This window comes from Prionailurus bengalensis, chromosome B1 (assembly GCF_016509475.1).
Source record: "Prionailurus bengalensis isolate Pbe53 chromosome B1, Fcat_Pben_1.1_paternal_pri, whole genome shotgun sequence".
Classification (NCBI taxonomy): Eukaryota; Metazoa; Chordata; class Mammalia; order Carnivora; family Felidae; genus Prionailurus; species Prionailurus bengalensis.
In genome coordinates this window covers 105,121,667-105,134,870 of record NC_057344.1, presented here as the reverse complement: position 1 = coordinate 105,134,870, position 13,204 = coordinate 105,121,667, and the positions used below count along the sequence as shown (strand labels likewise).

Here is a 13,204-nt window from a genome sequence, read left to right as displayed (position 1 = left end):
CACGATCTCGCGGTCCGTGAGTTCGAGCCCCGCATCAGGCTCTGGGCTGATGGCTCGGAGCCTGGAGCCTGTTTCCGATTCTGTGTCTCCCTCTCTCTCTGCCCCTCCCCCGTTCATGCTCTGTCTCTCTCTGTCCCAAAAATAAATAAACATTGAAAAAAAAAATTAAAAAAAAAAAAAAAGAAAAGAAAAAAAAAAAAAACATTCCTTGGGTATTCAGCATACACTCAGGACAACATCTATAAGTTGAATCAGATGTGCTTCCTAAATCTCAGGGCCAAGAAAAACCCAGAGGAGTGGGAATGAGATCTGGAGGCAGAGGATTTGTTCTGAACGAAGAGAAACTGCCGAGTGTGGTAGGCCAGTGCCAAAACACCGGTTAGAGAATAACTAGACGCCAAAATTGTGGCATGTATCTAATTAATGAATCTGTGATTACAACCATAAACATTGTTTTAAAATATGTAATCACTTTAGATTCTGGGCCAGAAAGGAAACTATTTAGAGAATAACTGATACTTCTATGTGTTTTAAGATAAAACAATTTCAAATGGAAAAGGAAATATCTTGGGGCGCCTGGGTGGCTCAGTTGGTTGAACGTCTGACTTTGGCTCAGGTCATGATCTCACGGCTCGTGAGTTCGAGCCCTGCGTCGGGCTCTGTACTGACAGCTTGGAGCCTGGAGCCTGCTTCAGATTCTGTGTCTCCCTCTCTCTCTGCCCCTCCCCCACTCATGCTCTGTCTCTCTCTCTCTCTCTCAAAAATAAATAAACATTCAAAAAAAATTAAAAAAAAGAAAAGGAAATATCTTTTGGTGTTATATTTTTATTTTTGCTTTCAAAAACAGAGACTATAAATTCTCTGTAAATGTTTTGGTGCTAATACTAAGTAATGTTTTGGTGCTTACAAAGACAGAATATTTATATGGTCTTATAATTTGAGACCAACCATCTATACGACCAAATTTCTTATAAGTAATAACGTATTACTTAGTAAGTTATGTTATTTAATAAGATAGATAGCTATGATAGGGATACTGTTAAATATGGGGTTCAGAAAAAGCTTAGCATATTTTCTTTCCTTAAAACTAAACAAGATATTAAAATGAAGGTTTTATAGTTTTAAATGAGGCATATAGATAGCAAATCCCAAGGAAAGTACAGATTTCTCTACTACAAAACAGCATATAATTCCTGAGAAATCTCACTTCTGAAAAACTACACACTAGAAATGACATGGTTTATGGGAAATATTAGTGTTGGGGCAGATTGCACAAAGCCCATGAAACTTTATAACCAGAGTATAAACCAAACTGAAAATTGGTGCGTCTGCAGGTAACCCAGTCAGCTCAGGCTAGCCAGTCTGGAGGTCCTTTGAGAACAGTCAACACACAAAACGATGGCGTGGAAGCAATGGTTTGTGGGGCCCAGAGACAACGTGGATGGGACTGGATCACTGAGACATTGGGGCTGCTATTAAGGTGGGCACCGAAGGAGGAGCAACCTCCTAGGAGCCTAAAGCAAGCAGTCCAAAGCAAGGGAGCAAATGCCCATTTTCAATATTCTTGAAATAGGGCAGAAGGGGTGCCTGAGCAAAGCCAAGTAGAGGGATTTTTTCTTTCTTGTATAAGGTCAAAAATTCAACTCTCATAATTCTTGTACCTTACCCAAGAGAACTTGCAGATGAAAGAATACAACTTGTACACTTACACTAACATCATTCAATTACCAGTTACACATGAACTAATTCATACTAATCGCATACTTTATCAATCTAAAGTCAATTTAAGTATGCAGAACTTAAATTTTTTTAATGTTTATTATTTTTGAGAGTGGGAGAGACAGAGTGTGAGCAAGGGAAGGGCGGAGAGAGAGGGGACACAGAATCCAAAGCAGGCTCCAGGCTCTGGGCTGTCAGCACAGAGCCCGACATGGGGTCCTAACCCATGAACCATGAGATCATTACCTGAGCTGAAGTCATACACTCAACCAACTAAGCTACCCAGGCACCCACTGTGTGCAGAATTTATAATGAGGTTACCAAATTGGCTGTATAACTCAACCCTTCATTCACACTGAGATGTTTAGGGAGAGGTGAGATTGTGTTCCCCTCCATCTCAAATAAGAGAGTGGGGCATGAAGTCCCTACATATGTTTCTTGTAGTGTAGTGAGAGTGGGAAAGGCCACAGTGGTCTCATGTCTAATTCCTGTCTGGAAAATCTAAAAGGCAAGACACATGCTGACTAGCCACTCTGACTTTAGCAGCAATGGAGAGGTTCCTACTATATGGGATGGCTTGCCCTCTCTAAGTTTTGGAGGCATGGGATTGATTTCAGTCCTGTCCTTTTAAAGGGGATGACAAAGAAGGGCAAAGAACCTTAGCAGAAAGGAGCTGAAAGTGAACGATCAGATTTTCCTGAGCAGAGGAAGGAGTCATAAGTAAGGCAGGCAGAGATGATCATTAAAGGAACATCTGGTAGAAAAGCCCCACAATGAAGGCACTTGGCAGGCATCATGAATTTACCCAGAAGAAAAGAACTTGGTTTAAACACCTGCCAGGCACAAAGAGTGAGACACTCTTAACAGTACCAGTGTGTTGAGAAATTTCTTGCCCCTCTTCTTAGCTATTCTCTCTTCCTACTCTCCAAGTCTGGAGGGGAAGTAAACTACATGGGGGGTTAGGGATGAGGAAGGAGTTAGAATAAGCACAAGATAGAGTTGAGAGAAGCCAACCACGCAGTAGGGGGAGAACCTGAAACTTTAAACCAAATCCAAAATCCAGAGTATTACACAGAACTGGACATTTTGGTTTCTAAATTGAGAATTGCATAGTCTATTTTGGGACTTGACGTAATTAGTACTTGACATAATTTTTACTTATAAAAGAATAACCAGTAAAGTCATGGGCCTCCCAAGTTTTCTTCTAGGGCTCAGAGAAGACTAGCCACACGGGGCAAACATAAAAAGATGGGGGTAAAATTGCTTTAAGATTATATACCACACATTGTGCTTGTTCCACATAGTAGTTGCAACTTTGACTTTTTTCTTACTATAAAGGTAATACATGCATATAGCAGATACTGTGAATAATGAACGAATCAAAATGAGAATGTAAAAGTATTCATAACTGGACAAAGAAAACCTTTGTTAATCTTTTGGCATACATTATTTTAATTTTATTTTCCTTAGCATTTATTTGTCTAGCATAGCATATCATATGTTTTCTTACACTGATGAATATTCATTTAACCAAACTATTGAGTAGCTTTATTTCTTAACATAGCAGTTTGTTAATGGTCAGAAGTTTCCATGAAAAGAGGAACAGGCATGGTCTTGTGAAAGCAAACCTTTGAGCGCTGTATAAACCATTTCATTTGACCAAAAGAAAAAAAAAGGGGGGGGGGGAATTAACTGAGAGCCAAAAAATACTAGTTTTGTTTGTTTCCAGTTTGCCATAACCAAATAGAGGTATGTAACCAGATATCCTTTATCAGGCAACATTTAGACAGTTTGGGCTGTCCAGAGAAGTGAGGCTGGGAAGATCCCAAATGTTTTGGCTTTGCCTTCCTTACCCAAAAAGGAATAAAGCATGCTCAAGAATTTATGATGCTGGGAATACGTCCAAAACTTAAAAATAAAATTGAATTTATAAAGCTCTCTTTTAAAATTCCACAACCATAAAGTAGGTACTTACTGGACTATTAAGAATCATCAGGCACTGGTCAAAATGATGATGCTCCATGATCGAATGGCAGTAGAGCTGAGCAAGTGGGTGTTCACTTCTGAAAAATATTTTGTGGAAGAGAGAAAAAAGGCTTAAAAATTACTAGTTTCCCCAATACATTAATTTGTTCTTCATATTAGTCAATGAAAAAAGAGGCTACTTCACAAAATTAATCAGACTAACAATTTTCTCTCCTTTTGCTGAGGAAAAGAGTGAGATGATCTCTGGGAAAAAACAGTCAAATTATTTTCAAATACCAGGGTAACCACTGCCTGTTCAAAGTATGAACAATTTCATTGGTTTTAATATTGATAAAATAGTAGGAGTAAGCACAAAGGACTAATTTCTCTAGCCATGAGAAAAAAATTCTCTGAAATACTTGTACCAATGATATTTTTCAATTTCAAAACTGCAATTAGTTTAAAATCTGAAACAAATTGCAATGCTAGTCTATTCCTCTGCAATAAGGCTGAGGGCCAGCATATTCACATTTGCCTGTATATCCAAGGAGAATGGACTGCGATGGAACGAATGGGTAGGAGGGACAAAAGGCAAAGAAAAGGGGCAGAGTTGGTGACCACCCTCCTTTGAAGGGAAGGAGACAGCTGAGTGAGAAAAAGTTCCCCATGCATGTGGGATCCAGAGTATTTCAGCGTAGGATGTCCTGGTAGCTCTTTTAACTTGAACTTGGGGACAAACAGAGGAGACTGTCTGGCTGAGTAAAGGGAATGGAAGGGGTGTTATACTCAGTTCACTGTATGTAACAGGCAGTCACAGATCAAGGTCCAAAGCATGTCAAGTACAGTCCTCCACCTCTTATTTCTCACGACCCTTCGCATGTGAATATAAAGCACAATTTTCACCAGTTTTTCTTTAAAAGAAAAAGAAAATGTGAGAGTTCCTGAAAGTCTCTGTTCCTAAAATTTGTAGGACAGGGATTTATGAATTGTAAAGCACAATACAAGTGTGGATAACACAGCTGACTTATTTCTTTGTATTACTATATGAGTCATTAATTGAGTTTTCATTTAATTTAGAGAAGCTGCCCAAGACTGGAGGAACATAACATGGGAAGAAAATGAGTGCAGTAAGAGAAGCTTAAGGGAAAACAAAAATAAAACAAGGGAAATAAAGGTAAGAGAATGGGCAATCTCATCTATTCCAGTTGTCTAATCTTCCACTGATAACTGCTGACCCCCAAACGGCCATTCTTTGTGTTGTAAACTTTCTCAAGTTTAATTCCTGCCTGTCTTCTTTGCTCCTCCATGTTTAGTGAGTTGTACAATGGACCAGATACTGTCCTTCTCATTGGACAATGGGAAAACAATGGATGGAGTAAAATGAGCAGATTTACAAAAAAAAAATAAAAATAAAAAAATAAATAAGTTTGCTGGAATCAAAACTGGAGATGCATGGAGAATACTGGAAAGTGGTTAGGAGACTACTGGGAAGCTCATAGTCCTAGTTCTAGTAATGTAGGTATGAGACAGCCTGGACCAGGGTGACAGAATCCCACATAAAGACAAGTAGAGACGGGGCGCCTGGGTGGCGCAGTCGGTTAAGCGTCCGACTTCAGCCAGGTCACGATCTCGCGGTCCGTGAGTTCGAGCCCCGCGTCAGGCTCTGGGCTGATGGCTCGTTGATAGCCTGTTTCCGATTCTGTGTCTCCCTCTCTCTCTGCCCCTCCCCCGTTCACGCTCTGTCTCTCTCTGTCCCAAAAATAAATAAAAAAACGTTGAGGAAAAAAAAAATTAAAAAAAAAAAAAGACAAGTAGAGTTGCCTCATAGCTGTTTAGGAGGTAAGAGTTGGCAAAGAATCTTGACGTTGGGACCTAGTGGGGATTTTCCTAGGGGAAAAGTGTGAATGCCACATTTCTGCCTTGTCATTTACTGACATAGGAGAAAGGGAGAGGATTAAGGATGGGAGATAAAGGAGGCAAGTTGTGTAATTCAGTGTTGGATCTGTTGATTTTAAAGTGACTGAGGTCCACCAAGTGGATATAAAAGTTTGTATCAGGTCTGGGCTGGAGATGTAGACTTAGAACACAATAACCTGCAGATATCTGGTTATCTCCAAGCCACAGGAGCAGATGAGACGATGCAGGATAATGGAGGGCCCAGGGAAACAGAATGATGGCCTCCCTTCTGAATTCTGGCTTGCATTCTATATTCTCTATTTTCTCAATAGCATTTTCTCACCATTCAGACTAGCTATGCTAAGGTCAACTTCAACATGATAATTGCAACCTTCTTCATTCCCTTCACTTAGATAAGGAAAAGCATCTAGAGTATCTGTTATTTTCATTTACGTAAGAAATTCAAGGACAGGGCGCTTGGGTGGCTCAGCTAGTTAAGCATCCAACTTGGGCTCAGGTCATGATCTCACAGCTCATGAGTTCGAGCCCCGTGTCTGGCTCTGAGCTGACAGTTCAGAGCCTGGAGCCTACTTTGGATTCTGTGTCTCCCTCTCTCTGCCCCTCCCCTGCTTTCTCTCTCTCTCTCTCTCTCTCTCTGTCTCTCAAAAATAAATAAAACATTAAAAAAAAAAAGAAATTCAAGGACCTATGGTATTAGTTTAATATCCATTTTGTTCTGCCAGTTGTTAGCTGTTTATAAGTCTATTACCTTGTTAGACTATAAACCTCTTGAGTTTGGCCAGATTTGTTTTCCCCAGTGATAATAATTACCATTTACTGAGTGCTTCTAACATGTCAGGCACTGCACTAAGTAGTTTATATTTCATTTTTATTTAATATGGGACATCTCTGTTCACCACATCAAAATCCTTGGCCCCACCTTGGACTCCAGCCACTGATGCAGCATCCAGTTTCATGCACAATTTAATAGACTCCCTGCAGGGCCCAATTAGAAGGTACTTTGCTGTGGCCCACCATGTCTGCCCTGCAGCTCTCTGCCCTCTGCTGGTGCCAACAAGACCTCTCTTGCTGCATTCACCCTTGTTGAGCCTGGGCTATGGAGGAGTCAAGGCACATGGAGGCCATCTTTGACCAATGGGGAATGGGAACCTGTGGATCTCTGCCCCCCTCCCTACTTTGTCCCTGGCCATTTATGTACAATTCTGGGTCTCATTTCCTAAGACTTCTCTGAATCACCTGGCAGGACTGAGCACCAGGTGCCTGGATGGGTGGACTGCTGGTAACTCATCCTCTTCCTGGCTTCCCCTTCTTCCCTGTTTCCCACTCCCAGGCCTCCATTCCTGCTCCCAGGGATCACATGCACAAATAGGCTATGTGCACACCAGTGTTTGTCTCAGGCTGTGCCTCCAGAGTGACCCAGGCTGAGACCTCTCTAAAATTGGCATTTTAGCATTTATTTTTTAGACAACCAAGAGTTCAGAGAGACTGTCTAACTTGTTCAAGGTCAACATAAATGGCGGGGCTGGGATTCAAACACATCCTCTCACCGCATCACACTGGCTCCTGACCCCACAGCACTTTGCACACAGCATCCACTTACTGACCTAGTTAGAGGCTGGACCGAGATGCAATTAGGTGCATACAACACAAACATGTTTAAAATTTCAGGCGCACATTACATTTTTAGACAATGCAGACAGGACTGTTTCCCATTAGAAAAACTTCTTGGCTTATGAGAGAGATGAATGCAAATTATGTGTGTTTGCCTTTACTTACATTCTAAAAATATGGATTTATGAATCCATAAAAGGGCATACATACCCCAAGTTTCCTGTTTACAGAAATATTAGTGGACACCAATGTGTTCTCCATTCTACTGCTTTTTACTGTTTCAAACACAAGGCTATTTCTTGCTTCTTTATATGAGAGCCTGTCAGAAGGGCCCACTTAAACCACCGCTTCCACTGAATCTTATTCCCACAATGATGTCTATTCGTATGGACCTTACACCCTCCCTACATTTTCCTATCGTCCTGCAGTAGTCTGTCCATCTCTTAGAGTGGTGTTAGGAGTCAGTGCCAAGGTCAGAACAACATTCTAGGAATAAGAAGCCTTAGAAATCAATAGAAAATGTAAGTTCTCTGAGGAAAACAATTCTTGCCACCCCAGGAATCCTTTTACAGACTCTTAACAACCATCCTTGATTTTGCTTCTCATACATGTATATTGCTCTGGGTTCACATCTCTTAACTACTCTTTGTAAGCATGTAAACCCCATTTGATTCTTCACTTGACCACTTCTCTCCAAATCATCACTGTTGTATTCTATCAGTCAGGGGTTATTTTACGCTGCATTCTCTGTAATCACATTAGATGCCACAGGTATTCAAGGTGATGATTCATTTGGCCTTTTGACCCTACTTCCTTAACCTCCTTGACTCTACAGATAGTCTCTTTTCATGTCAATAATGGATATTCCCTTCTTTGTTCCACAGCTTCTAGGTGCTACCAGGCACAGCATTTTTGCTACTCCCTGATCCATATCTCACCGTGGGACAAAGCAAGATCTTGAGTCTTTAATAGGATGTCCTTAATATGTCCTTAATAGGATCCCCTTTGAAAAAGCTAAAACCTGGAGAGCATTTAATATATCTTGGGTATTGTTCCAAGTACTTCACATTTATTTATACTTTTTAATCCTTGTTAAAAAAAAACAAAACAAAGAAACAAACTACAAGATAGATACTGTCATTATTCCATTACACAGAGAAGAAAATAGAAAGAGGGGTGTTAAATGACTCATTCAAGGTCAGATGGTAAGAGGAGAAGCCAGTATTTGCTTTTGTACCCAGGCATCTGACTCAAGTTGGCCCTTAACCACCATAACTATCATAGCCACTGTGGCATGGTCAGAGGACTAGTTGAACTCATGTATATGAAGTACTAAAAAGAGTTCGCAATGCCACATGGTAAGGGCTATATAAAGTGTTAACTTCTATTATTATTATTACTAGCTAGTGACTTTAGGACTCCTCGAACTTGTACTTTTTCATATTTGGATCTCCAGTCTCTCAAGCCCTCCAAACTTATCAGGGATGATGTCATTCTTGGCTAATACAGACTCTACTCAGTTGAACTTCACAAATTGTGATTCCTGTGCTGTCTTTACTGCCCTGTTGGGTCCCTCAGTGCCTGCTGACATTCTGTTGCCACCACGTCAGCCCATGACTATAGCTGTTCCTCTAACAGAGAGCAGAGAAGAGCAAGGTACAGAATGAGTTTTCCCAGGACAAAGACACATGGTCTGAGTGTGATTACCAGGAAATTTCTTTTATTCTGATTTTATGGAACCTTAATCTTGAAAAAAAAAACATTCCTTTGATCATTTTACCTTTTCTAACTACCATCCTATTTATTATTTTCTCTTCTACCTCCTGTCCTTTTTGTCCCTCCTTCCCTAAGTATACACACAAGTGTATACACACTTCCCAGTTCTACTGTCATCAATAGCTCCATGAGTGTTCCAGTTTCTTGGACCAGGAGTCATGATTTCCCCCTTCCTTCATGTTCAATATTAACAATATTGAACAACATTGAACAATATCCCTTCCCCCTGTTCAATATTAAATTGAAAAACATTTCTCCTTCCATCTCTTCCTCTCTGTAGTCAGTATGTGTTTTTCACCAAAACACAGCTTGCTGTAACAGCTTCCTAGCTGAACTCTGGGGTCCTATTTATTACCCATTATACCTTGTATCTTCCTTTTGGTCTTTCCTTCCTACACAATGTCTTTATTACTCACTGTAATGGCTCCTTGTTTCTTCACTACACCAAATATGCTTAGTTTTATAGCTGTCTCTAAAGAGTCCTACAACTACTTGTTCACTCTCTTACTTTTCATCCCTGGTCAGTGAGCCTTCTGACTCTGCACAGGCCAGCCATCAGCACTGTTCCATGAGAATGCCCGCCTACCTCATCTTGTTTCTGGTATACTTCATCCTCTCTCCTCTCCAAATCCTACCACTCTTTGGGATCCGCTTTGTCTCAGTTCTTCCATTAACAGTGCAGATGGGATTGCATTGGTCTTAACCAATCTCCTTCTCTGCTGAACATTTACAGTCCACATTACTAAACAATTCAGGACTTACTAAGTACCTTGTTGTATTGATCACCACTGTTTCATGAGGCTATGAAAATTCCTTAATAGCAGGGACCACATTTTATACTTTATAGCTCTCTTTCTGCCTAGCAAAATGCCAGGCCCTAGTAATTGCCCATTAGCCAGCTGTCCAAAATGTAGGACACTTTCACTCTATTTTATAAAACACCAAACTTGAATGAATCTAACCAAATAAATGCACTCATACAGTCTTCTTATACTGACTGCAGGCTGAATTGCAAGAGGTTTCTCTACTTAAGCCGAGTGCCACATTGTGCTTTCTTTAGTAGATGTCTGTCCTTCAGTCATTTTGTCCTATTCTTGCCTGTTTTTAAAGTAATCATCTAAAATCTATCTGAAACCACTCCCTCTTTTACCCACCCACAAGGGAGAAGAAAGCACAGCTGTGAACTCTTTCCCCAAATATTTCACTGGCATAGTAGCCGTACTCCTCATCATGGCAGTCTTCCTAATCAAGGAAGGAATCAAAAAATAACCAATAATGAATCAAAACATAGTCTGCTTTACATCTTACTCTAAATTAATTTTCTGAAAAGACATTCAAGAAGAATGAATGACAGGAGAAGTTTAGCATCTAACTTTGCTACCACATGAGGGCTTTTTTTCTCTTTTTGATGTATTAGTTTTGTTTCTGTGCCTTCTTTTATTGTGGTGGTTTTCTTTATGTAGTGTTTGAATACTGATGAAATTGGACACTGTACACCTTTTTGCAAGTTAGTTCTCTATACGGGAATGTTTATGGCACTCTGAATCTCCCGAGTCCCCTGGTGAAGAAATTCCTCCTTGAGATATAACTCATTTACCACTAAGGAAAGAAAAAAACAGAAACATCCCTGGAAAATTCTTGGTTTCGTCTACTCAAACCACAGAGATGTAGGAAGAAATAAAAACCTCTGAAACTCCTTTAACTTTTTTTCTTAAAGTTATTATTACTTGGTGGAAGTCTGCTTTGTGGTGTGTGTAAAGGCAAGATTCTGCAGTCTATGAATTTTTCCCAGGACTTTTTTTTTTTTTTTGAAGAGAAGATGACGTTTCTCCAGATGTTTTTCCGGGTAATTGTTTTTAAATAAACAAAGTAAAATATAGCTGAGTGTTTTTTCACTCTAAAGCAATGCAACATAGCATCTTAGAGCGACCATAATAATATGTTCAGCTTTGAGGTATGGAGGGAACATAGCACTGCTGGCTTGGATCTTTAGGCTGCTACGTCTGTGTTTATACACCTTTTCATGTCATTGTTCCCTTTCATAATTACTCCCATGTCAACGTCAGGCTCAGGAACACAATCATATGACAAAGCACAGAGGACAAAGGACATGTCATCCAATCTGTTCTCCAAAACGTTAGATCTTAAGAGGAAAGAGCCAGTCTCTGACACTCAGGCAAGAGCTTGATATCTTTTCCCATCAAAGGTCAGCAGAGGACACAGTTGCTGCATCACTACAATTCTTTCTACATGAAGTTTTCCATTTATTTAGATAAAGGGAATGTGATTAGAGAGCTCTCTGAAATTCCCTCAAGATATCAGACATCTGGAATTTCCTTAAGAGATCTATCCATCAGTTGAATCACTTGCATACTTAGAAAAATGCTAAGTAGTAAGAGATTCTGCCATTAAGATGTAGGCTTTTCAACTAAGTTGCTACAAGAAAATAAACATGTCACAGGGGCTCAAAACTCTGATGAAAAGTGATGTCACCTTTATCATCTCATTTGTCATTGCAAATGTCACTTTAAGCATGGCCCATAGGGGAGCCTGAAACACTTGTGTCAAGGGTTAGTATCTACTTTCAAAACCAGCCAGAAAGCAGGCTTCTGATGGTGATAGGACTATCACTAGCATCTGCTGCTAAGACTTAACACTTAAATATACACCACACAGGGGCCTCTGGGTGGCTCAGTCGCTTAAGCATCTGACTTCGGCTCAGGTCATGATCTTGTGGTTCATGAGTTTGAGCCTCGCATCGGGCTCTGTGCTGACAGCTCAGAGCTTGCAGCCTGCTTTGGATTCTGTGTCTCCCTCTCTCTCTGCCCTCCCTTGCTCGCACTCTGTCTCTCTCTCTCTCTCTCTCTTCTCTCTCTCAAAAATACATAAACATTAAAAGAAATAAAAAAAAATGCACTGCACATTCCGCCTCATATTGATATGTGTTATCTCTTAAAACTTACATCAACCCTACGAGGTAGGTTCGCTATCATCTCCACTTTACAAATCAGGAAATCAAACAGAGAAATAAGAGAGAATAGAGAATAATAGAGAAAACAAGAGAAAAGTAGAGAAATAAGTTCCCTTGCCCAAGGTCACACGGGAACTGCATGGCAAAGGCAGGATTCGAATCCAGCCTGAATGCAGAGCCCCAAATTGCCAACATTGTGCTGCACTGTCTCCACTAACACCAAAATCCTCCTTCTACTAGTGCTTACTAAGTACTTAGGACTGAGCTAAGCACTTTTAAGATATTATCTTTTCTAGTCCAGGATAAAATTCCACCTCTTTTGAACCAGACTTAGTTTTCTAATGAAGCTCCTAAGCTGGGTATGCATACACTAAAGCAAAACTCTTGGTAATTATCTAATGAAATAAGATTCTCAACAAACATACTTTCTGAGCTTTAGGCCAGAAATGTTACCAACACAACATTGGATTCACACTATTTTTTTTCCATTTCACTCGAATACAACCAGAGTATGTTGTAGGACCCCGATCAATTGAAATGTGGTACCATCAAATTTTGCTGTTGCTCTTACTTTAAAAAAAGACATCCCTACAATTTAAAAGAAACATTTTCTTCTTTTACTGGGGAAGACGCGCCTTACCGCTGTATGTAAGAGTTATTCACACCACGGTGGTCCAAGTCGTGGCTGAGAGCAGCAATCAGCAGGGCGAGTGTCTCTAGGTCGGTCAGCTTGTTCTACATGACCAAAGACGTCAGAGGAAAGAAAGAGAAAGGCGATTTGGTGAAGTTCATTAGAATACCTCTTCTCACCAATCATGTATTTGTGTTTCCGACTAGCTTTTCATATATGCTTATTTATGGTTGCAAAGGACTCATGCTGGAATCCTAGTCTGCAGGCAGCAAGTGGTACTTTGTCTTTCGAATGGGATTACTACAAATGTCATTCTCACCAGAAGAAGCTGAAATGCCTCCAACAATCAATAATCTGTCCACCTCTAGTAAATACCATTAACTCTTAATTATCTACATGTATGTGGAATAATCAAAATAAACTTTAAATAATTGTTGTCTCTCTGCCTTCTGGTTCCCTGAAGATTCTGCTGCTCTCATTCTCTGCCAGCAGTTGTCGTATCCCTAAGGAACACAGACAATGTGAACAGTAAGCAAAACAATAGAAAGTAAGAGGATTGGGAATGAAAATCTGGCTTTAAAAAGTTGCACAATATATTCTAAAGCCAAACATAG

At 40.2% G+C, this 13,204-nt stretch overlaps 1 protein-coding gene and 1 long non-coding RNA gene across 8 annotated transcripts in view; one reads left to right on the top strand and one right to left on the bottom strand.

Moving 5' to 3' along the window:
* PDE5A (phosphodiesterase 5A) overlaps nucleotides 1-13,204 on the bottom strand; it is a 142,647-nt gene that overhangs the window by 18,421 nt on the left and 111,022 nt on the right. For all 6 annotated transcript variants that reach the window (XM_043569467.1, XM_043569437.1, XM_043569486.1 and 3 more), the window contains 2 exons: nucleotides 12,600-12,694; nucleotides 3,695-3,782 (listed from right to left, as the gene is read on the bottom strand). In XM_043569467.1, coding sequence (XP_043425402.1) covers nucleotides 3,695-3,782; nucleotides 12,600-12,694 — 183 coding nt within the window. The remainder of the gene's footprint in view (nucleotides 1-3,694; nucleotides 3,783-12,599; nucleotides 12,695-13,204) is intronic.
* LOC122476598 overlaps nucleotides 1-13,204 on the top strand; it is a 52,184-nt gene that overhangs the window by 28,203 nt on the left and 10,777 nt on the right. For both annotated transcript variants that reach the window (XR_006295534.1, XR_006295533.1), the window contains one exon: nucleotides 4,762-4,858. This is a non-coding gene — a long non-coding RNA (uncharacterized LOC122476598). The remainder of the gene's footprint in view (nucleotides 1-4,761; nucleotides 4,859-13,204) is intronic.